At 46.2% G+C, this 23392-nt stretch overlaps 1 protein-coding gene across 3 annotated transcripts in view; it reads left to right on the top strand.

Moving 5' to 3' along the window:
- The window catches only part of Gramd1b (GRAM domain containing 1B), a 237937-nt gene that overhangs the window by 98967 nt on the left and 115578 nt on the right, over positions 1-23392 (top strand). For all 3 annotated transcript variants that reach the window (XM_013346230.2, XM_005347130.3, XM_026779542.1), the window contains one exon: positions 20062-20139. In XM_013346230.2, coding sequence (XP_013201684.1) covers positions 20062-20139 — 78 coding nt within the window. The remainder of the gene's footprint in view (positions 1-20061; positions 20140-23392) is intronic.

Here is a 23392-nt window from a genome sequence, read left to right as displayed (position 1 = left end):
GAAAGAAAGAAAGAAAGAAAGAAAGAAAGAAAGAGAAAATTTCTTCACTTAGCATCACCGCTCTTTAAGGCTAGGTGGGCCTTACACGATCATCTGCCATGCTCTTCATCTGACAGACGGGTCAATTGAAGTTCAGAATGGGGGTGTACTTACTCTGTGTTCTACAGACTGGATGATGGAGTCTGGGCTGGGCTCACCTCGGAACCTGGCCCTGCTACCGTTGCTCCCCTAGGCTTTACTGGTTTTCACATATTGTTTTAGTTGATGAGTGTTACTGTATGCAAGGCTTGAGACCTGTGCATGTGTGTGTTACATAGAGACTGGTTAGAAGTCCCGGGGATCTCCCCTCGCCCTAGTTTATCATTCTTCCTGCTCTTATGCCAAGGTACAGTGCTCTCTGGGGACTTGCTGGAGGCGTGGCTGTTAATTGATGAAGATGGTAGGAATTAGCTAGTCCTTCGGTATCAATTGCTTGCCCGACTACATTTGTTTTGTATTGTGCTCAGGTGGGATGAGTAAAGAAGATAGCAGTATCCCTGGAGCTTGAAAGCGGAGAAAACAAGGCAGCCTGGATTTCTTTCCTTTAGTTAAATGTTGACAGTTGTATACATATATGTATCACGATTACTTTCACCTCATTACCCTTTCTTATCCCTCTCTCTTTTCTTAATTTAATCATTTATTTTTCATGTATACAGTGTTCTGCCTGTATGTATGCCTGCAGCTCAGAAGAGGGCACCAGATCTCATTACCCATGGTTGTGAGCCACCACGTGGTTGCTGGGACTTGAACTCAGGACCTCTGAAAGAGCAGCCAGTGCTCTTAACTGCTGAACCATCTCTCCAGCCTCCTTTTATCTCTCTTTCACTCCTGTTGATTACCCTTTTCTTCCCAGCTAGTTCCCCTTCTTACCCCAGTGTGTGTGTGTGTGTGTGTGTGTGTGTGTGTGTGTGTGTTGTGCACACTCAAGTGTAGCTCTTGTGCAGTTAGCTGCAATTGCAGCATGTTTGTGGTGGCAATGGTCATGCCATAGCAGAAGTTAGCATTCCATAGCACTCCTACAATCTTTGCCATGTTCGCCTTGCTCCACTGCCATCTCAGCCTTCATCTCCAGTCATGTGAAGCTCGTGGTGCTTGACTGAGCCTGAACCTTCTTGAGGCTTCCACCTTGGCCAAGTGACAGTCCCTGTTTGGAATGTGGTTTGCCTCGTAAAAACGCAGTCGACTTTGGAACGTCAGTCAAATGTGTCCTCCTTTGCAAAGCTCTGTCTGTTTCCTCCTGTGCCCCTTAGGTATCCTTTCCCTCACGTGGATGCTGAGCTTTGCTGTTGCGCTTCCCAGCCCCACCCTCCACACAGCTGCATGGGCATTGTGTGTCTCAGCAAATGGCTGTCTTTACCAGGGAGCAAACTGCTTAAGGAAATCATGTGTGTTTTATTCTTTTTGTACAGTGTGTGTGTGTGTGCGTGTATGCGTGTGTGTGTGTGTGTATGCGTGTGTGTGTGCGTGTATGCGTTTGTGTGTGCATGTATGCATGTGTGTGTTGCTGAGTATCAAGCCAGACTTATGTATTTTAATTATGCATTCTGCTGCTGAACTACATTCCCTAATCTCGACTCTCTATTTAAATGCTTTCTTTTTCTTTTTGACTTTCTGAGACAAAGTCTTACTATGAATCCCAACTGGCTTTGAACTCTCTCAGCAATCCGCCTGTCTCAGTGTCCTTCCTGAACACTGGAATTGGAGGCATGAATCATTATGCCCAACTTGTATTTAAATCTTTATGTTCTCTTCTATGGCACCTGGCACATAGTGGGACAAGCATAAGTGGCGATTGAATAAGTGGTGTGAATTCATTGGGTACCACTGAAATTATACTCAGGGTGAAATACTTGTTTTTGTTGTAATTGTTATTTCTCCCAAGGGAGAAATCATTTTAAATGCTGTAGAAGCATCCAAAAGAATTAGGATAGGAGGACCTTAGGCAGTTGTCTTTGATTAGATAACACTGTGTGTCAAGCAATAGGGGTGGTGGCCTGATTGCAGGAAAGGAAGCAGAGAAGAAATAGACACAGTGGGGTGAAATTACTAGTCATAGAGACAAGGTCATAAAAGGACGATGGAAAAGGTGATGACTTCCACGCATGAAGGATGGTGAGGTGGAAAAACCGTCTTGAGCCACTGCATAAATATTCACATTCCCGAACCACCTGCTCACCACAGAATCTAGCTTGTCTTATCCAAGTGCGATTCTCCTTCAGCCATGCAGGAACAGACAGTGCCTATTGCGTTGCTTGTCATGACCTCCCAGCTGTGGCCACCACGAAGAGAAAATACAGACAGGGCTGAGGGTGTTTGCTGCTGCTGGAGAGCATGTCCCTAGACTGTGAGGCCTTGGCTCTGCCAAACGTAGATAGCAAAAACTTTGTAAAAGGACAAATGGAGATGTGCGGGTTTGGAGGAGGATGCGGTATGTGTGTCTGAGGCAGGAGAATGGAAAGGTCAAAGCCAGCCATGGGCTACACAGTAAGATCCCATCTTAAAGAAGGAGAACGAGTTGGAAGAAGATTTTTTTTTTATCTTTAGGATGAACAATATCTTAGATAAGCAATTAGAATGTCCTGATTTTTTTTTTTTTTTTTTACACTTCCCTGGCTGCGTGAGCAGCAGAAGAGAGGGAACATCTTGACATTTGAAGAGCAGGGATATGCCCCGCTTTCAGCTGTGGGCATGTCTGCAGAGGCGGAGTATTCTAGCTGCACATCGGGGCTTCAGGTTGGGAAATGGTGTCGGGGAAGGATGTTATTGAGACCTGACCCTTGTGCTCTTGGAACTTTCCTTTAGCCATGAGTCAGATCTCCTCAGTCAGTGAGCCTGGGAAGGAACCTCAGTGTTCTCAGCGTGGCAGGCTCAATGTGGAGTATTTTGGCAGCACTATATGATGGGCTTGAGAAGCACCGGGCCAAAGCCTGCCTTGGGTATGAGAAGGCCTGAGCAGGGGATGCAGGATGGGGAAGATGGGGAAGTCACAGTCATGGAAGATAATTTGCATTAAGGAAGATTATGGGATTCTTAGTATGAAGAAATCAAGGGAAAGAGAACAGACACCGAATTTGAGTAGGAGAATTGTTTCCCTCCAGTACTGACTTCGAGTCTAGTAATGACTTTTGGCACAAGGCTGCAATTTCAGTGCTTGAGAGGTGTGGGCTGGAGGACCAGGAGTTCAAGGCTGGTGGATTTGGGGCTAGCCTAGACAACATGAAAAACCAAAATGACAACAAAACCAACCTACCCCCAACTCCTGATTTTTCTATGAAATTCTATGTGAAAAATTATTATGATAGTACTTGGTATATGTCACTTTCACCTCCCTGTGGGACATGAACTTTTATTTTTTTTTCATAGTTGTCTTCTAGATTTGAATTTCTTTCTTAAAAATCGTGGTTGCTTTTTGAGACAGAGTCTCACTCTGTAGCCTGGCTAACCTAATTTTACTTTGGTCCTTCTGTGTCCTCTTTCTGTGCTGAGACTGTTAGTTTGGGCCACTATCGCCAGCCTCAAACATTCAGATTTAGATTCTGGGGGGCAGACTCTTCACATTGTGTCTTCTTCCTTTGCTCAAGCTCTGGCCCATTCAATGCTTGCTTTTCATCTTTTCTCTGTGTACAGGCCACCATGCAAAAAGTGGGGTGTTTTGTGGAGGGGGTAAGAACAGAGCAACCATCACCAAAACTGGGGCAGAGGCAAGACTGGAGGGATTTGAAACCTAGTTTACAAAGTGGTTCCCAGGATAGCCTGAGTTACAGGGAGACCAGTCTCAAAGATGCAAAGGAGGAGAAAGGGTTAATTGGATGTGTGGTAGGAGCGTCATATTCTATACGTGCATGCTTCACTAAATTATTCAAACCCTAAATAAAAGATGTGTGGGTGATTCAACTTGCATGTGCTTTTGTTCAGTGTTCTGAGTTGCTCCATACCTGCCATCTCCATCTTAGTAGCATGCATGATATAAATGGCTTATTGGATAGAAGTCACAGTGGGGCCATCAAGATGGATGTAGCATGAGCACCCAACCTATATGCACACACATGCTAAAATTGAAATGTTTGTTTATTGATAGAGAGCGAGCGTTTTCAAAGTGACCCAAGCATGGTGATACGCACGTACCATTCCAGTGTTTGGGAGGTGGAAGCAGGAGGATCAGGAGGTCAGAGACAGTATGATCTACATAGTGAGTTCAAGTTCAGCTTGTGGTACATGTGGAGACCCTTTTCTAAGACAAAACAAAACAAAAATGGTAAAAAATAAAAACACAAGAAAACCACAGTTGTCACATGCTTGACTGGAGCAGGGTGAGATGAGGTAAGACTCAAACCCCACACTGAGATTCTGAGGCCTGGGTCTCACGGGTTCCAGACCAGCCAGGGCTGCAAATTGAGACCCGGTCCCCAGTAAACTACCACAGTCGCCACCATCACCAGACTCCCAAATGCTTCACAGGGCAGGCACACATGCTGTCTAGTCTTGTGTGGAAAGTGGCAGAAGGGTCAGGTCAGCCATGACTCTGTTCCTCCTGCCTTCAGGTCCAGTCCGTGGTGCTATTTCCTTCCAGGCCCCGAGGGCACCATGTCAGTTAGAACGTGATCAGAGTTCTTGGTTAGGACCGTTTTTATTTCTTCCAATTGAAAAACAAGGTAACAGTTATCCTATAAAGCAATTTTGTTGTTGTTGTTGTTTTTCCTGGTGTTGAGGACAAATGCAGTTGGGCTGAGTCAGGAGAACTGGGTCAGAAAGGGAAGCAGGGAACTGGGGGGTTTCCTTCTGGAATGTAGGAAGGCTTGCAGGCTCTTTGTCCTCAAGGCCGGTAATCAGGCTGTGAGGTTTCACCCTCCCGCTTCTTGTCCTCTTGGTCCCAAGAACTGATCCTTTTTTTTCCCCTGAAGCATCCGTAGGTCCTCTTTGGGGTTCCTCTCTCTTTGGCTTTCTATGGCAGGGTTCCGAGCTTTAAAATCTTTCTGACCGGGGGGCTGGAGAGATGGCTCAGTGGTTAAGAGCATTGCCTGCTCTTCCAAAGATCCTGAGTTCAATTCCCAGCAACCACATGGTGGCTCACAACCATCTGTAAAGAGGTCTGGCGCCCTCTTCTGGCCTTCAGGCATAAAATCTTTCAGACCTTATGACCTTTCATGATTCACGTGTATTCAACCTCAGTGTGTGTGTGTTCCATGTGCATGTATGTCTTCCTGTGTGTAATTGCTGGTGTGTGTGTGTGTGTGTGTGTGTGTAGAGGCAACAGGTTAATGTCACATATCTTCCTCAATGATATTTCATCTTTTTTCCTCTTCAGATAGAGTCTGTCATTGAACCTGAAACTCACCTATTAGACTAGACTGGCTGGACAAGGATCCTCATGTCCCTGCCTGCTCCATGCAGGGATTCCCCTGCTTTTATGTAGGTGCTGGGGCCTGGAACTCAGGTCCTCATGCATGCCCTGCAAGCACTTGACCGAATCACCTCCCCAGCCCTCTATTTTAAACCTCTTCCGAAGTTAAATTAGAGGGGCACCTGCAGTGGGTAACAAAGTTAATGCTGAGAAGTCACAGCAACAAAAGTGAAAGCATATGTTGTTAATAGAGTGTGGTCTCTAGAGAGTGTGCGGGGGCCTCAGGCTTCTTCGTAAATGTTCTTGCTGTAGTTTAGTGTTGTTCTGGAGCAGTCCGCTGCCAGTCAACTTCAGGCTGGCTCCTAAGTCAAGCTCCTGAGTGTTGCTGACGGTGGCATGAAGCTGGCACTCGGCTCAGACTGTTTCCTATGCCTGTTTACGTGGAGAGGTCAGCCAGCGGGGCACAAGAATTCTGCAGCTGGCCTGGCTCTTGGGAGTCAGTCTTGCCCTCATCCTCACTGGAATGATACTGGCCTCTGTGGTCTCCAGACTTCTTTTTGGGCTATAGGCCAACCCTCCACTCGCCTCCTAGAAGTCACCGAAGCCCTGGATCTAAAGCACAGACATCTGCTCTGGTTCCTGGCTCATTGTTCTTCCTTATTTGGCTTATCAGTAGACTGTGTTCGTCAGCGTCCCCCAGCCCCCCTGACCCTACCCCCGCCCCAGCTGGTTGTTGAGATTCATCTGCTCTCAAGTGTAAGATTTATTTTTTGACCTGTGATCTAGTGACCTCAGTGGTGATGTCACCTAGCAAACGGTCTCACAGTGGTCACAGAAGGTTCTTGTTACCTTTGTGTCAAGGCTGCTGCTGGTTTGGACTCCTACATGTTCTTGCTTCTGCTGCTTCAAGTCAACACAGCAAATGATTGTCCAAGCCCTTTGGAGTCCCCTGTCCTTAACCAGAGATCAGATCTGTCCTCAGTTTAATTAGTGATGTCAGTTCTGAGACCCTACTTCTTGAGGTTCCACATGACCACTGGACTCCAGTACTGTAGTGAGCTCAAGAGAACACAGAGGCAGAAGCCTTAGACTGAAACCCTTCTTTTCTAACTCATCCGTAGTATAATGTTAGCCATGCCCTGCATCTCCCAAAGCCTTTTTATTCCTTAAAATGGAGATCAATGTATTTCTGCACTTTTTAAAAATTGACTTTGGACCAAGCGTCATTACACAAACTTATACCCCAACCCTCGGGAGGCAGAGGTAGTGGGATCAAAGTCTGAGGATATTCTTGGCTACACAGAACCTGCAAGGTATTGTGTCTCAAAGAATCAAGGTGGGAAGCGGGGATGGGAGATTGACTGGTGGTTAAGCACAACTCCTGTTCTTGCAGGGGACCTGAGCTCAGTTCCCAGCACTTTCATCAGATGACTCCAAACTGCCAATAACTCCAGGTCCAGGGGAATCCAATGCCTCTGGCCTCCAAGGGCACCTGCCCTCAACATGTTTAAATTAAAAATAAAGTAATTCTACCCTCCCCAAAGAAAGACAGAAAAGAAAAAACAAACCAAGATATTATATGTTGTTTTAAAGTGTAACATGTTTATACATATTAATATTTCCATACATGTAAATAGTGTGTGTTAATGACATACAGCCCCCGTTGGGCTGCTGAGATGGCTCAGATACTTACTGCCATGACTGATGACCTGAGTTCTGTCCCTGGGACTCACTCCTGCAAGTCAGTCCTCTGATCTCCACTTGTCTGCCACACAAGAGAATTTTGTGACATATAAAAAAATAAATAAAAATATAATTTAAAAGATGATATGAGCCTGGAAAGAAGAATGTCTAAAGTTGCCTTATTATTTCCTTGTTTGGGGTTTTGCTTTATTTTTGTTTTGTTTTGTTTTTTTTTTTTTCATAAGAGGGTCTTACTGTGTAGCTCTGGCTGTCCTGGAGCTCACTATGTAGACCAGGCTGGGCTCGAACTCACAGTCAAGATCCCCTCTGAGTGCTGGGGTTAAAGGCATGTACCACTGCTCCTGGCTTGTTGGTTTGTTTCAGAAGCTGCTTTACAAGGCTGTAGGCAACAGTCTGGGCATATTCATGTTTTGTGGTGGTCTATGTCAGGCAGCTGGTTCTGTTTGTCATTTCCCAACACTGATTTCAGTGACATGAGAAACCAACCACGGTGACAGTGTTTACACCACAGAAATTAGCAGATGATTCAAATCAGCGAATCCAGGCTGGTTTGCAAACATTTTTTTTCTGTAGAGTTGAGGAGTTAAAAGTCCATTCCAATCGAGTAAGACTCAGTCATTTGTAAACCCAAATTTGCCTCTTCAAAACCCTTCCCTGAAAAAAACAAAACCATGCAATTAAAACCCAAATCAAAACAACAATAAAACACCCCAAGTCAGGATGCACTTGAGATCCCTTGGGTCAGAATCCAGGATGAGCAAGGAGATAGGAACCTATTTTTAAAACAGTCTCGAAGTGATGCTGCCAGTGTGACTGACTGGTCCTTGGGCTGGGATGTTAGGGATAGAGATAGAGAGGATGGGTGAAAAGGTAAATAAGAGATCGGAGCAACTGGAGGTAACAGTGTTTCTAGGTTGCCTCATTTGGACCACTGAGCAGATGGAAGATGATGAAGGTAACTGGCCGTAAGCAGGCTGCTATGATCTGCTTAGGAGAAGTGAAGGTGAAGGGCATTATTTTGTACTTGTTGTTAGAGAAGCCAGGGGAGGCAGGTTTTGGTGATAGAAGCAGCCAGATACAAGGAGCCAGAGCTGGGATCCAGGTTAGGGACTGAGCAGTTGTGCGTTTGCATGAGATGGACAGACTGAATATGTGGTGTGGGAGGAAGAAGAGACTTGGGGGGAGCTCAGCTTTTCAGAATCAGGTAGAAGATAAGAAGCCATGAGGAGATCAAGCCGATAGCATTGTATTGTGTATATTGATTAGGAAGTTGGTAGTTTCTGAAGGGAGGGAGGAGAGCTTTCTAGTCATTTTTATATTCCCAGAGCCTAACAGCAACCACACAAATATCCTAGTATAACAATATGTAATAGTTACTTTGGGTATCATAGCAGAGAAGCATCTGTCAAAACTCAAGGGACAGCCTCAGTATGTCTCAGGGGGCAAAAGTGCTTGTCATACAAGCCTGGAGACTTGAATTCGATTGTTGGAAGCCATGTAAAGACAGAAGGAGAGAGTGCTTCACGCAGTTGTCATTTGATCTGCACATGCATGTCATGCATGCATGCTCTCACATATGACACACAGATGCACCATGGCGTGCATGCCCCCATAGACATCATAGACATGCCAAACATGCTTGCTCTCTCTCTCTCTAATAATAACTTAATAATAACTAATAAAAACTTAACAAATAAACCATTTATTTAAATTAGTGGCTCCAGATCATTCAGTGCCTAGTAAATTGACTCTGTATTTCTGACCCAAAGTGCGCTGAGCACCTTGGTCACAGGAGCATGGGGCAAACACTGTCCATATTACGGTAGAGCTGCAGCAGAGAAGGCAACAGGAAGTGATCAGAAAGATAGAACCTCCGGGTACCTGTCTCTAGAAGACCACTTTCTCTACTTAAGTCTCTTGTCCTAAAGTATCTACAACCTCCCCAAGTAGTGCTAATGACCGGGAACCAAGTGTTCAAATCATGGACCTTAGGGAACATTTCATATGTAAACTATAACACACAACAACCCGTGTTAGATTTCTGTACCAGGCTTTTTCTTCTGGGCCACCAACCAGCTCCCAAATCATGGCATGGAGACTTGTAGACTTATTAGTTTTGGATGCTTGGCCTAGCCTAGGCTTATTTCTGGCTAGTTCTTTTAACTTAAATTAACCTGTGTCTCTTTATCTTTTGCTTCAGGGCTCGTTACCTTTCTTGCCTCTGCACATCTTACTTCTGCATTAGCACTGCTTCTCTGAGTCTGCTGGCTGGTGGCTGCCTGGCTTCTGGCCCCGGGGTGTGTCCCTCCTTCTTTCCTCCGCCTCCTCTCTTGTTCTCTCTCCTCCTGAGCCGAGGAGAAACTCGTATTTATTCTTTCTCTCGGCCAACCCTGCCTATCCTTTGTCTGCCTAGCTAGTGACCATTCAGCTCTTGATCAGACCAACGAAGTGCCTTAAGTAGGTAAGGTATTACAAATGCCACACATCTTTACGTCATTAAGCACACAGCCTGACATTGGTAAACAAATGCAGTATAAACAAATGTAACACATCTTACATAGTTAAAATCGTATTCTACAACAGGTTTCTTGGAATTTCTCAACCAACTGTGGGAAGGCATGTTATTTAATGCTGCCTTGAGTTTCTGAATGATATTTATCTACCTTTGACTAGAAACACAAAATATATGTAAATTAATTAGAATCAAATAATAGATATGTCTTTCAAAACATGTCAGCTGGGGCTACAGTTTAAGGATTTTTGATGGGGAGAAGCTAGGGTATTGTAGGGAACAGACAGAGTGCTTGTGTGTTGTTCTACTCCTGTGACTGGAAATGGATGGGAAAGCAACTTCAACTCCTTTTATAGATTAGCGAGCCGTGGGATCAGAGTGTTTGTCTCAAATGAAGGTTCGGAAGTGTCTACATACCGTGGCTCCTCCTTGCTTTGGTTTTGAGCCCCTCCTGCAGTTTTTCTGCATTGTCTTCCATCCCTGACAGAACTCCTGTCCAGGCTGAGAAACACAAGGGCTTTTCTGCCTTCAGGGAGGGGGCACAGGATGTTAAGAGCAGGAAGGGGAGAGACATTTGTGGGGGCAAGGTTTATGAGGCCTGCTGTCCGGAGTCTTGACCAATCCTCACAGGCTTCAAGTTCTAAGAAGCTGACCGCATTACTTCCTGAGTGAAAGATTTACCTCTGAGTGACCTGGTTCATTTGCATTTATTCTTTCAAGAGTACCTAAGATTCACTTTGAAGCGAAGTAGTGATTGGGGCCAAAGCGGCTAGAATGGTGGAAACAGGGGAAAGGCCGTGTTCTACTTCAGCTAAGAGCAGCTGAAGGCGGTTGGAGCTGAGACTAACTCATTCGCCCCTTTCTCAGAAGCCATTCCAGGAATGTAATGGGGTAAGTTTAAATCTTTGAATATGTGTGGGGCCTGAGGTCTAGAATTTTATTGTGGCTGATGAGTTCTTTACTCTTCACTAAAAACATAACAGCAGAGAACAAGGCGTTGGATAGAATATGTGTTTTTTTCCCCAGCCATAGTCTGATTATCTGGATCTGTGACAGTCTAAGAAGGGCCTGGACATTCGAAACTCCTAACATTCGGTAAGAGAAGCTAACAGTGGGAGTCTCAGCCTCCTGCCGGTGTTTGCTCGTAATGTGGACTTGAAGAGCCTCAATCTTTCTTGCCCACCTTTTAACAAAGCCTCTGTCAAGCCTGAGACAACACTCCTGACTTTTAATAACTGAAACATAGATCGTGTCTTGTCTTTGGGATATGGAAAATGTTGAGGAACGAGAAGGCAAACACACAATTTGTGCTGATTTGAGAGCTCAAAAAGGAGTCTTTCTGGACTGGCTGGTGGGATAAGTGACTTTATAAGTTTGCAAGAGAGAAAGCTCACTCCTTCACTTATTTGACATAGGTGTACACCTACTATGTGCTAGGTCCTTAGAATGGAGAGACATTACAATTAAAATGGGACCTTTGCTTTCATAATTCATCATCACAGTAGAGGAGTCAGCGAAGTGAAGTTATTACCTTATATTTTTGAGACAAGGTCTTGTATAGCCTTGGCTATCCTCAAGCTACAGCTCCTCCCACCTCTGCCTCCCAAGTGCTGGGATTATAAATATGTGCCACCACGCTGGGCTGCAAATCAAATTATTCAGGCTGATGCATGCTGGAGTGGAGATGATGGCCACCAGGATGACGTCCTTCCTGATGATTCTAATTTTAAAGAGTAATGGAGACATAATAGCTACACACATAGTATGTTTCTCAGTGCCAGCCTGTCTCGCGAGCCTTAGCTCCTATAACACCCCAATAATGCAGATGTTATTTTGTAATGTGGGATGTCTTATAAGGGTTGAAACTGAATGTCCTGAGTGGAAGAGCTAAGATTTGAATATAGGCTGTTCGATGGTGGTTGATACCTTTAGTCCAAGCACTCGGAAGGCAGAGGCAGGCAGATCTCAAGTTCAGGGCCAGCCTGGTCTACAAAATGAGTTCCAGAACAGCCAAGGCTACATAAGAGAAACCCTGTCTTGAAACATCCCCCTCCCCAAATATTTGAATACAGACAGTAAAACACTAGAGCCTGAGTCTTAATCATTGGATCATTATTGTCTCAGGGCAGGGATTACTGGGTCTACTGGGCTTACTGGGTGAAAGAAAGAACTAGAGAGTATGTGACAGACCAAAGGAGTAAATTCAAAGGAAGAGAAGAAGCCTGGCTGTAGGAGATGAGGGAGTTGGGAAGTGAGACAGCATCAGGGTTAGGGGACTTTTATTATTAAAATAAGAGTGTGAACTTTGACCCAAAATTATGGGAAACCCCAAGAATGCAAGTGTGCACTTGTGTGTGTGTTTATGTGTATATGTGTGTGTGCAAGCATGCATTGTGTGTGCACTCCCCCTGGGGTTTGTGGAATCAAACCCAGAGTCCTGAGCATACTAGGCAAGCTCTCTAACCTCTGGACTGTATCCCTGGGCTAGCCCCATGATTGAAAGCCAGGGGGTGACTTGAAGCAATGGAATCACCGTGTCAGGGAAGATCACTGTGTCATCGTGGTGGGTGGACTGGACATGGGCCCAGACTGGCACCAGAAAAGGCAGTTGGGAGCGCAAGAGTGATGAGAGAGGAATCTGAGCAGCCTGAGGGAAGAGTGACGAGTGGGCCATGGGGACTTGGAAGACAGAAGGAAGTGGCGTCTGCCAGCCTCGGTGTTGAGCGGTGGGAGGTGGGGTAGAACTTCCAGTTTATGTGACTCTCATAGTGAAGCACAAAGAAGGGAAACTCACTGATGATGGAGGTGGGTCTTGTATCTTATCTGTTGCTTTCATTGGTTAACTAATAAAGAAAACTGCTTGGCCCTCTGATAGGGTAGAATTTAGATAGGCGGAGTAAACAGAACACAATGCTGGGAGAAAAAAACTGAGTCAGGCAGTCGCCATGATTCCCCCACTCCAGACAGATGCAGGTTAAGATCTTCCCTGGTAAGCCACTTCGTGGGCTACACAGATTATTAAAAATGGGTTAGATCAATATGTAAGAGCTAGCCAATAAGAGGCTGAAACTAATGGGCCAGGCAGTGTTTAAAAGAATACAGTTTCCGTGTAATTATTTCGGGTAAAGCTAGCCGGGTGGTGGGAAGCAGCCCGCTGCTCCTATTACAACACAGTGAGGTCAGAAACGGACCGGCTCACCACGTGAGTCCTGTTGGATGCTATGATAATAAACACAAGGCTTGTGCCAATCATTTTGTTAAAGGCTCATGTTCATCAGTTCACTCCATCTTTGTAAGGAGTCTATGAACTTACATCTGAGCAGACAGGGCGGTGGGAATATGGAGAGGACTTGGGTTTGCTTCTCTGAGTTGCTCCGAACATAAGCGGCATCTGGAAACTTCGTATACAGATACTGTCTAGGGAGGCCCTCTAGGAGAAGGCAAATTTTCTGAACTGTCCGCTACAGAAGCCACTAGTCATATGGATATAGAGTACCTAAAGTGCAGCTAAGGACCGCATTTCAAATTAATTGAATCACACGATCAGATGTGACTAGTGGCCACTGTGTGGGCCCACCCAACTCTTTGCTCTGCTGTCTTTGGGAGCTGTCTATACATCTGCCATGAGTAGGGAGCTTTAGGGTGAAGGTCGCTCACCCCCACAGATGGATTGCAGTGGATTTTCTAGTTGTTTTTTAACATTTAAATTGCATTCATTCATTCATTTGTTTGTTTGTTTTTTTAATTTGTTTGCTTTTGGTCAGAGTCTCACTTTTTAAAAAAAGATTTATTTATTTTTATTTTATGTGTATGGGTGTTTTGCCTGCACCACATACCTCTGCACCACATGGGCACCTCATACTTGCAGAGGCCAGAAGAGGAGATCAGAGTCCCCTGAAACTGTAGTTACAGATGGTTTTGAGCACCCTGTGGGTGCTAGGAATCGAACCTGGGTCCCCTACAAGAGCATTCAATGCCCTTAACAGCATCTTTCCAGCCCTGGTCAAGGCCTCACTGTAAACAGGCCGACCTAGAACGCATGGCAGTTCTCCTGCCATAGCTTTCCGGGACCAGGGATTACAACTGAAGTACCACAGCAGGCTGATGGCAGATCATTTTAGCTTCTTACTAGTCACGGTTTATTTGAGACTCTGATAAGCGTTATAACCTCTCTGGGGAACGTACAGTGCTCTTGCATGAGTTAGTTGTGATGATGTCAGGGGTCCCTGAGGGGTAGCTTCCCTGGTTGGAAACACGAAGACGCAACCTGATAGCATGGTACCTTGAGAGCATGGACCTCCGGTTTTTGTTTACCGTTCTGGGTTCCAGAAGGATGTTTAGTATATAGTTGGTCCTGGATAATTTATGGCAGGAGTGGCTGAGAGAGTCTCGGGGAACACTTCAGGATCAACCAGAACTTATGAAACTCCCAAGAAAGACAAAAGAGCAGAAGTCCTGCAGAGGGAAGTCCGAGAACTCACAGAAGTCCAGGAGGCCCTTGCAAAGCCTGGATCACTCGCCACGTCGGACCTGCTTGGCCAGTCCGATAGGGTTAGGATTCTGGTTTGTTTGCTTTGGTTTTTGAGCTATAGTCTCACTCTGTAGCCCAGGTTGTCCTTGAACTCATGACCCCCCCCCCACCTCCCCAGCCTCTCCAAATACTGGGACCACAGCTGTGTGTCACCACTTCCAGCTTGAAAGCAGGATTAACCAGTGTCCCAGGGAACAAAACCAGAGTGGTGGCCATGGGGATCCAGATTGCAATGGAGTGACTAAAAAATCCAGGGGTGGGCCCTCCATCCTGCCCCTCGCTGTCCCTGGGAAGCTTCAAGACACTACTCACTAGCTCAGCAGTAGCGTGCTTGCCTGGCCTGTGTGGACCCTGGGTTAGATGCCTAGATCAACAGCTGCTGACTTTGGCTTAGATAAACTGCATGATAAAGCACCAGTTCATTATGTTTTGACAAAGATTTAACAGTCACTGGGCAACTGTTACGTCAATGGCCATAAAGAAAAGGGAAAACAAAGGAGTTGAAAGAGACCTCACCTACTCTTTGCCCAGCACAGAGGCGGCTGTAATCTCAGCTGCTCGGGGAGGCTGAGACTGAAGGACCAGGCTTTGAGGCTACCCTGGGCTACACAGTGAGGTTCTGTTTACACAGAAGAAAGCACAGCTGCGCGGTGGCCTCCACCTGTAATCCCGGCATTGGGGAGGTGGATGCAAGAGGACCCTCGCAATGTGGAGGCCAGCCTGGGCTATGTAGTTCCATTTCAGACAGCCTAGACCCCTGAACTACACCCGGTCTCATACAGAGCAGGGCAAACTGGAACCAAAGAAAGCACAGACACTGACATGTTTAGAAGTGAAAGTGTTTGTGGGTTTGGGCGAGTGAGGGGAGTACGGAGCTGCATTCTGAGTCCCCAAATCTTTGTCCAGCTTCCCCTCTAGCTGGAGAGTCTCCTGGGAGCCCTTAAGCAGAACTGAGCCTCCAAACCCTGTAGGCAGATTGGCAGTTTGCTTCCAGCCTGTGATTTTCTAAGTGCTCTCTGAGACTATTGGGTGTGTTGTGTAAGAGGCTGGCAGTCACTCACAATGTCCCTATCACATCTGTGTGCTTATTTCTATTATTAGACCTTCCCGTACTTGCCTGCCAGGTGACAAACAGAAACCGACTTTCTTTATTCTCCACTTCTCTGCTACCCCCTTTCTCTTTCTGAATGTGACTTCCCTACCCAAACCAAAATTGGAAACACTAGAGTCAGTTTATTTTATTTTTCTCTTACCTTTTGGTTTTTTGAGAGAGGTCTTTTCTGCATAGCCCTGACTGTCCCAGAACATGCTCTGTAGAGCAGGCTGGCCTCAAACTCATAGAGATTCTCCTGCTTCTGCCTCCTGAGTGCTGGGATTATTTTATATGTGAAAATAATTCAGCATGGAAATGCAGTTTTCTCTTCCAGTGGTGATGGTCTGACTCTATTTTTCGAGCCAGTGACTCGTGACATTTTTCTTAATGATCCTGTCTCTTGGGGCTGAGGGAAATGACTCAGTAGGTAAGGAAAGGTGCCTCCCATCAACCCTGAGGACCGAATTCCATTCTTGGGACCCACACACTGGAAGGACAGAACGGATTCCTGTAAGTTGTTCTCCAACTTCCACGCATATGTTGTGACATGTATATACCCTCCCACTCAAAAGAAAATCAAAAAGAGTTTCCTCTCTGCCGATATGACAGTTCCACAGTTGAGAACTAGCCTAGTATGCTTGGGGCCCTCAAAGACACTGACACCTCAAAAACAAGAGCACACAGCAAAAACCTCTGTCACTGCCTGACCTCTGTTACTGCCCTGTGGTTCCTGGGCAGTGTCACGGTATCTGTTGGTCAAGCGACCTGTGGCCATTCTGTGCAATTGGTATTCCCCACCTGCCGGGACCTCTGCCATTTCTAAACCACATTACCCTCAGGCCATGTGCTGTTATGCACATCTGCCCTTCCCAAAAAGTAAATCCCATCTCATCTGCTAAGTGGCAGAGTCCAGACGAAAATTGGAGTCTCCGTGATCTGGGGCATGATGATTGGATTCCTTGCAACTTAATCCCTAGCTCTATAAACCAAGGATTAGGTAGTGACTAAACACCATAAGTCTTCATTTCTTGAGGAATTAGGCTAAGAGAGGATTAAGTGAGCCGGCTGGGGTTAGAAGGCCAATAAGAAGCCAAGTCAGGGAAAACCCAGTTCATCTGTTCCTACCACATCCACAGCCTGAGAGAATTTATTTCTCCTTGTTGATTAATCAAAGGCAGCTATAACTGTCACTTGCAGTGTTTTGAAACTCCCAATTAGCATGAGATAATTGTTGCTAATGCAGCCATCTGCAGATTATTGCCAAAAGCAGAGAAATGGGCACTTTCGTCTGCAGACTCGGTGTGGGTGGCTTCCATCAAGCTCAGGGAATACTGAACATCATCTGGCAAGCCTCATGGCAGCTTGGGTCCACCGAAGTCTCAAAAGCTCCCCAGGCTTAGGAGAGCAGCGCATCATTGCCTGGGAGAGGAAGAGCTGACTCAACTCAGGAAATGTCCTTTCAGAAAATGGGGCTGGGCAGGATGTGGTGGACCACGCCTGGAATCTGAGCTGCTGGGGAAACTGAAGCAGGAGGCTTGAGAGTTCAAACGTGGGGCTGCCTAGTGAGTTCAAGGTCAAGCGGGGAAACTGAGAGTGTCTCAGAATAAAAGCAAGCTGATGTCTCTACGATAGGCCACTTTAAAACACACACACACACACACACACACACACACACACACACACACACACACACACGCAATGTCCTGGGCTCCATCCCCAGCACTGCAAAAATAAAATGAGATACTGAACTAAAATATCCAAAGGCTCTCGGTCCCATCTCCCCAGTCATCAAGCTGGATCTTCAGAGAGCACAAGGGTATCTGCTTGTGGTTTGTGAGGTTAGCCTGTCTTTCTGTATGTCTCTGTTCTTTGGAGTAGGGAGGAGGCTGGTCATACAGTGGAGTCAAGGGAATTTGTCCAGCATGCATTGCAAAGCTTCCAGACCCGACCTGCCTTCTGAAGCGCACTTCGTGAATTACCATGGATATCCCCAGCCCTTCCCAGTGGTGAGAGTGTTAATGAGACCATCCGAGATAAACCTGTGCTGTAGCAGGCGTGTGGGGAACAAAACCAGGAGCCTGCTGGCTCCCTCTAGTGTATTCAATAAGTGTGTGTGCGTGTGTGTGTGTGTGCGCGCGCGCGCACGCACGCGCGCACAGCCAGATATCAACCTCAGGAGTCCTTTCCTTAGGTGCTGTCTACTTTGCTTTTTGAGACAGGGTCTCTCACTGGCCAGTGAGTGCCAGAGATCTGCCTGTGTCCGCCTTCCCAGTACTGGGTTACAGGCACGAGCCGCCACAACTGGCTTTTTAAATGTGGGTTCTGAATCTGGAACTCAGCTAAGCTTTGAACTGTCCTGCCTCTGTGTCCCAAGTGCTGGGGTGACAGGTGTATCCCACCGTGCTTGACTCCACCCGCTTTTAAGTTTCAATGCAGAAAGCTTGCTGTTGAGACACTCTGCTTTGCTGGAACCCAGAAAGAAGTGACCTTTTGTTTTCTGTTCTCGAAGCATCTCCTGTTTCGTGAGAGCCACCATTTTTTTTTACTCTTGAAAGCAGAGCCCATGTCTGATCCCACGTCTACTGCTGCGTCGTCCACTACAAAACGCGCACCATCTGGCATTACACGGCCGTTCGCGTGTGTACCAGACACGGGCCTCCACGCTTACCGTGTCCTGTTCTCAAGCCTGACGGAACTGTCTATCAGTGAGGTCTCTCTCTAGCAGCGGAGGAGAAGGTTGGGAAAGAACTCACTCAGTCATAAAGTAGGAAGTGGAGAAGTAAGTGTGAATTCAATCCACAGCAGAGTAACGCCACACTGTAAACGTCTCCCCCTTCCCATGTGGCCCAGGCTTTGTGGTCTAGACTCACTCATTGCCTTATTGCTGCTTCCTGTTGGCTTAAAAGTGCATATCCATAATTGTTGAATGTGTGCAGGCTGGTTTTTTTTTTTTTTAAATTCTGTGTGTGTTTGTGTGTGTGTTTGTGTGCACCAGAGACAGTTTCTGGTAGGTGGTGTGAATTCTGAGGATAGAACTCAGGTTGCCAGTCTCAGGACCTAGAGGGAAGTGTCTTTACCAGCTGAGCCATCTTGTTGGCCCTCAGTTGGTATTTATTAGTTACTTGGAATCAGTACACGTTTTGAAGGCCACCAGTTTTTATTTTCTGTAAACTGAATTTTCAAAACCATGGGAAGACCAGAAGAGGGCGCCCCAAAATTGACTCATTACGGTGACTGTGGCGTTGGCTTAGTTGCGATTTGGGAAACAACAGTGCCATCTAGTGGAATAATTTGGTAACATTGCTTATTCTGAAACTGGTATATTATCGTTTGGTCGGGGCTCTATTTTATTTTATTTTATTTTATTTTATTTTATTTTATTTTATTTTATTTTATTTTTGGTTTTTCGAGACAGAGTTTCTCTGTGGCTTTGGAGCCTGTCCTGGAACTAGCTCTGTAGACCAGGCTGGTCTCGAACTCACAGAGATTCGCCTGCCTCTGCCTCCCGAGTGCTGGGATTAAAGGTGTGCGCCACCACCGCCCGGCTTTGGGCTCTCTTTTAATTTTAAGTTTTGGTTGCCAGAGGAAGGGTAGGGTGAGCATGAAGTAGCAGCCTGTTATGCCGAAGTAGATCAAAGCCAGCCTATTCCTCAGAGAGGTTGTGATACTCCTCATGGTCGTTTGGGTTCGTTGAGCCCGTTGACTGTTATAAAGGGCATAAACCCTGAACTTTAGACACTCCTGCGCTTTCCTAGCAGTAGACTGGCACACTCTGTTGAGGCTTGCCTCTAGAGCCAAGCGACTTGGAATTTCTTCTCCAGCTCCTATCCCGGTGTTGCTTGATAAGAATATAAAATTACATGGTTCAGCAGCCCTGGAGCAAAATTCTATTAAAAGAAGATATATATATATATATAATATATATATATGTATATATATATTATATATTATATATATTTTGGTTTTTCGAGACAGGGTTTCTCTGTGGTTTTTGGAGCCTGTCCTGGAACTAGCTCTTGTAGACCAGGCTGGTCTCGAACTCACACAGGTCCGCCTGCCTCTGCCTCCCGAGTGCTGGGATTAAAGGCTTGCGCCACCGCCGCCTGGCAGTTTTAGATATATTTATATGTCATATAGACTCCTTAAGGAATTCTGCTTTTAGTTTTTTTTATTTTTTATTTCTTTTATTTTATTTATTTTGAGACTGGGCTTCTCTGTGTAGTCCCTTCTGTCCTGGAGCTCGCTCTGCAAACCAATCTGACCTCAAACTCACTGAGATCCGCTTGTTTCTGCCTCCCAAAAGCAGGGATTAAAGGTGTGTGCCACCACCGCCCAGCTTCAGAACTCTGCTTTTGAATTGAGCTCTGTAGCCGTCTAGCCCACAGAATAGGAAGTTTAGAGATTTTGCCTTCCCTGGGGGCAAGGCAGTGGACCTAGTAAGGTGGTGCAGAATCTTTAGTCTCTGCCTTCTGGCAGTCTCCCTCCCTTAAACCAGCCTTGGGCGGGTTGAGGAAGGCTGGGTCCCGGTCCCAGTAGAAAGCTTAAACCACAAAGTTGAAAGCCTCAAAGCTACCGAGGCCTGCGTGCCTAGGGACCTGGGTTGTTGGTTAGGCTCTTCCTTCTCCAGCCTGGGCAGCCGCAGAGATGCTCTGGATGTCGTGAGTGACTTTCAGCTGGTTACTGTCTTCTCAGCTCACATGGCTGCTTCCACAGGAACACTCTGCTTTCGCTTGATTTTGTAACCTCGTTTCTTTGTATAGCTGAGGTCTGGACGACCTCCCCCGGGGTTGAGAAAGCAGGAGCAGTTTTAACGGTTCACATCCTGTGTCTTCCCTCAGCAGCCAGCAGAGCAGCCAACAGAGCAGCCACGACGATGACTCCAGCAGGTTCCTGAGTCCCCGAGTGCGCCAAGAAAGGTAAGTGCAGAGAAACTGTGTGTGTGTGTGTGTGTGTGTGTGTGTGTGTGTGTGTGTGTGTGTGTGTGGTCACGTGGGTTGGGGGGAGAGAAATGGCTGAGAATGGGGTGATGTGCCTCGGTTGTTTCTGCCGTGTGTGAGAGAACTCTGGGAAGCAGAAGAGGGGGCATCTGGCCTTTGTCCTTGGAGAATGGTCAGAAAGACAAGCTGTTGTCCCAGAAACCAGAGGGAGTAACACTCCGGGAGGCTGCTGAAGGCAAAGGGCTGGCTCTTCAAGGGAAGACATCTACTGCAGACCAATGGCTCTGAACTAACTTCGGGTTTAGGGTTTGAGTCATGCTTTTGTTTTGTTCTCTTCTGTTTTGTGACAGAATTTCTCTATGTAGCCATCCTGGCTGTCCTGGTACTGGCTTTGTAGACCAGGCTGGCACCCGAGATCCTCTTGGGCTTTCCTCCCAAGTGCTGGGACTAAAAACGTATGTCACCACGCTGGCGATAGGATTTGAGTCGTACTTCAGAGACTGAGTGTAGTGTGGTTCATATAGGGACAAGGAATTTTGTTTCATTCTTCTTTGGTGTAAGGTATTTTGTACCCGAGGAATCTGTGTGCCCTGGACTGGTCACCTGTGGTCCCTGAAGGCTGCAGTCTTTGAGTGGAGCAGGTAGTGTGTGGTGGGGGTTGTCAGAGAAGAGGTTGATAAAGAGGTTGATAAAGGGCAGTGAATGCGGCAGCTCCTAAATGTTGGCTTGAGGATCTGAGAGTCTGTTGGTTCTGCACTAGCGGTGAGACTTGGCCAGGTTCTGTTTCATTTGTGTTGTCAGTGTAGACAGAGTGGTTTCTGGGCATGAATTAACTTTGCTAGTTTTTATATAAGTCAGAGAACGGTGATTTGACCTGAAATGCTGGACCTTGACCCCAGAGCCTGTAGCTTGCTGAGCACTCATTCTGAATTCATACCTGGAGAGCAAGGCAGCAGAACGGGAACTAAAAAACTCAACTAGCCTACCGTAGGGGCTCTGGGTTTTTCATATTTTGGAAGAGCCTCTTGCTACGTAGCTTAGGCTGGCCCTAACTTGATAGCCTCCTGACTCTGTCTCTTCAAGTACTAGAATTATATGTGTATAGCCCTGTACTTGACTTGAGATAATGTGTTTCAACGAACTATAGAAATGATCCCTGAAAGTATAGTCTTGATAATGTGTTTCAAAAGAGGAAGTCAACTGCATACTAGAAAAGACTCACTTACTTAAAGTTTTAAAATTATATTATAGTTTATTCTCTCTCTCTCTCTCTCTCTGTGTGTGTGTGTGTGTGTGTGTTTCTATGTTTGACACATATGGAGACTAGAAGACCATTTTCTGAAGTCTTTTCTGTCCTACCATGTGGGCCCTAGGGACTGAACTTGGGTTCTCAGGTTTGACGGAAAGCCACTTTACCCACTATGCCATCTTGCCTACTCAAGATGCGTCTCTTTTGGGTTTGGCAGTTTCTGCCTATAGCCCAGCACTCTGAGATCAGGGATAGGAAGATCCCTGAAAGCGCAAAGGTAGCCTTGTCTGCACAGCTCAGGTTAGGAGGAACTTGCTTTGTTTTGTTTTTTTGAGACAGGGTTTCTCTGTGTAGCTTTGGAGCCTGTCCTGGAACTTGCTCTGTGTAGACAAGCTGGCCTTGAACTCAAGGAGATCCACCTGCCTCTGCTGAGAATAAAGGCATGTACCACCACTACTACTCAGTTTAGGGTGAACTTGTGTGTGGCAAAATAGGTCTCACAAAGTGATGAATTCTCCCTCACAGGAGAAATCAAGCCAAGGCTAGGTAGTGTGTCCTGGGCCAGAGTGACGGGGTCTCTCTAAATGTTATGTTTGTTTTACAAAGTCTTCTGAATTCTGGACCATTTCTCAGTTTTATACCCATCATTAGCCCAAATGAGTCATTCAATTCAACCTAGATGGAGTCAGTATGGAGATGTGGGCCCCCAAAAAAGACTTATTAGGCAAAGTACTTAGTTAATCGGTTTTGGTCTAAGGATAGCTCCTTTGATCCCGAGAGTAACTTACACATCTGTGTATGGATGTTGAGATTTTTAGCATGTATACTCTTAAAAGAATTGGCATAGAGGTCCCTGAGTCAGCTCTCTTCTGTACCTGTGCACAGAGTTATCTCTGGACAAATACTGTTTTTCTCAGCTCGATGGCCTCAGTCATGGTTCACCTTTTGGGTCTGGTTGCCATCTACTCTCTTCCCTCCATGTTATTTCTGTTGCTTGGCCCATTCCAGGGGGAGAGAACTAAGTACTCAATTCCATGTAACCCCGACAACATCCTCTTCAGGATTCCCTGTCTCTTGAATGCTGCTACCCAGGCAGACAGGCTTTTGGTTGGCTGCTTAGTAATGGACACAGATAAAAATTATATTTGGTCTCCTTGTCTGATCATATGTCCTTACATAAAGGGTTCTCTTCTAGGCTTGTAGCCTCAAGAAAAAAAAAAAACCCTAAATTTCTTTCCCTTCTGGAACCTGCTGTGGTGGTTTGAAAGAAAATTGTCCCCCAAAGGAGTGGCACTATGAGGAGGTGTGGCCTTGTTGGAGCATGTGTGTCACTGTGGAGTTGGGCTTTGAGATCTCTTTTGCTCAAGCTTACCCCAGTGTGACTACAGTTGACTTCTTGTTGCCTGCAAGGTGTAGCAGCCTCAGCTCCAGCACCATGTCTGCCTGCACACCTGCCATGCTTTGTGTCATGATGATGATGGACTGAACCTCTAAACCGAAAGCGAGCCACCCCAGTTAAATATTTTCTTTATGAGAGTTGCCGTGGTTATGGTGTCTCTTCACAGCAATAGAAAACCCTAAGTTCTTCACGGGGGCATGGACATCATTTGCTCTGCTTGCTTGTCATCTGTGGTGTGGTACATGCCAGAAATGTGCTTTAGATGGCAGTCCCTGTGTGTTCCCCAATCTGAGATACCCAGAGCCGCCCAGCGTTTGTCCCGGCCGCTCTCAGTGAAGTCTTCCCTTCTTGGGTTCCGTTCGCTGGTGAGAATGAGTTTCCAGGGGCACACCCTGTACTTGACTGATTCTTCCTTTAATGCGTTTTTCACCCATTTTAGAGTCTCCTGCTTTGAGAACATTGGGCTGCGATGGACTGAGATTTGGATCTGAAAAGATTTTATGTAGTAGTGAGGATGTGGCCTGTGTTGTGCCTGCCTCTCTCTCTCTCTCTCTCTCTCTCTCTCTCTCTCTCTCTCTCTCTCT

The sequence above is a fragment of the Microtus ochrogaster genome, chromosome 5 (assembly GCF_000317375.1).
Source record: "Microtus ochrogaster isolate Prairie Vole_2 chromosome 5, MicOch1.0, whole genome shotgun sequence".
In the NCBI taxonomy this organism is placed as follows: domain Eukaryota; kingdom Metazoa; phylum Chordata; class Mammalia; order Rodentia; family Cricetidae; genus Microtus; species Microtus ochrogaster.
Note: the sequence above shows the minus strand (reverse complement) of the source record. Positions and strands in the feature narration are given on the sequence as shown.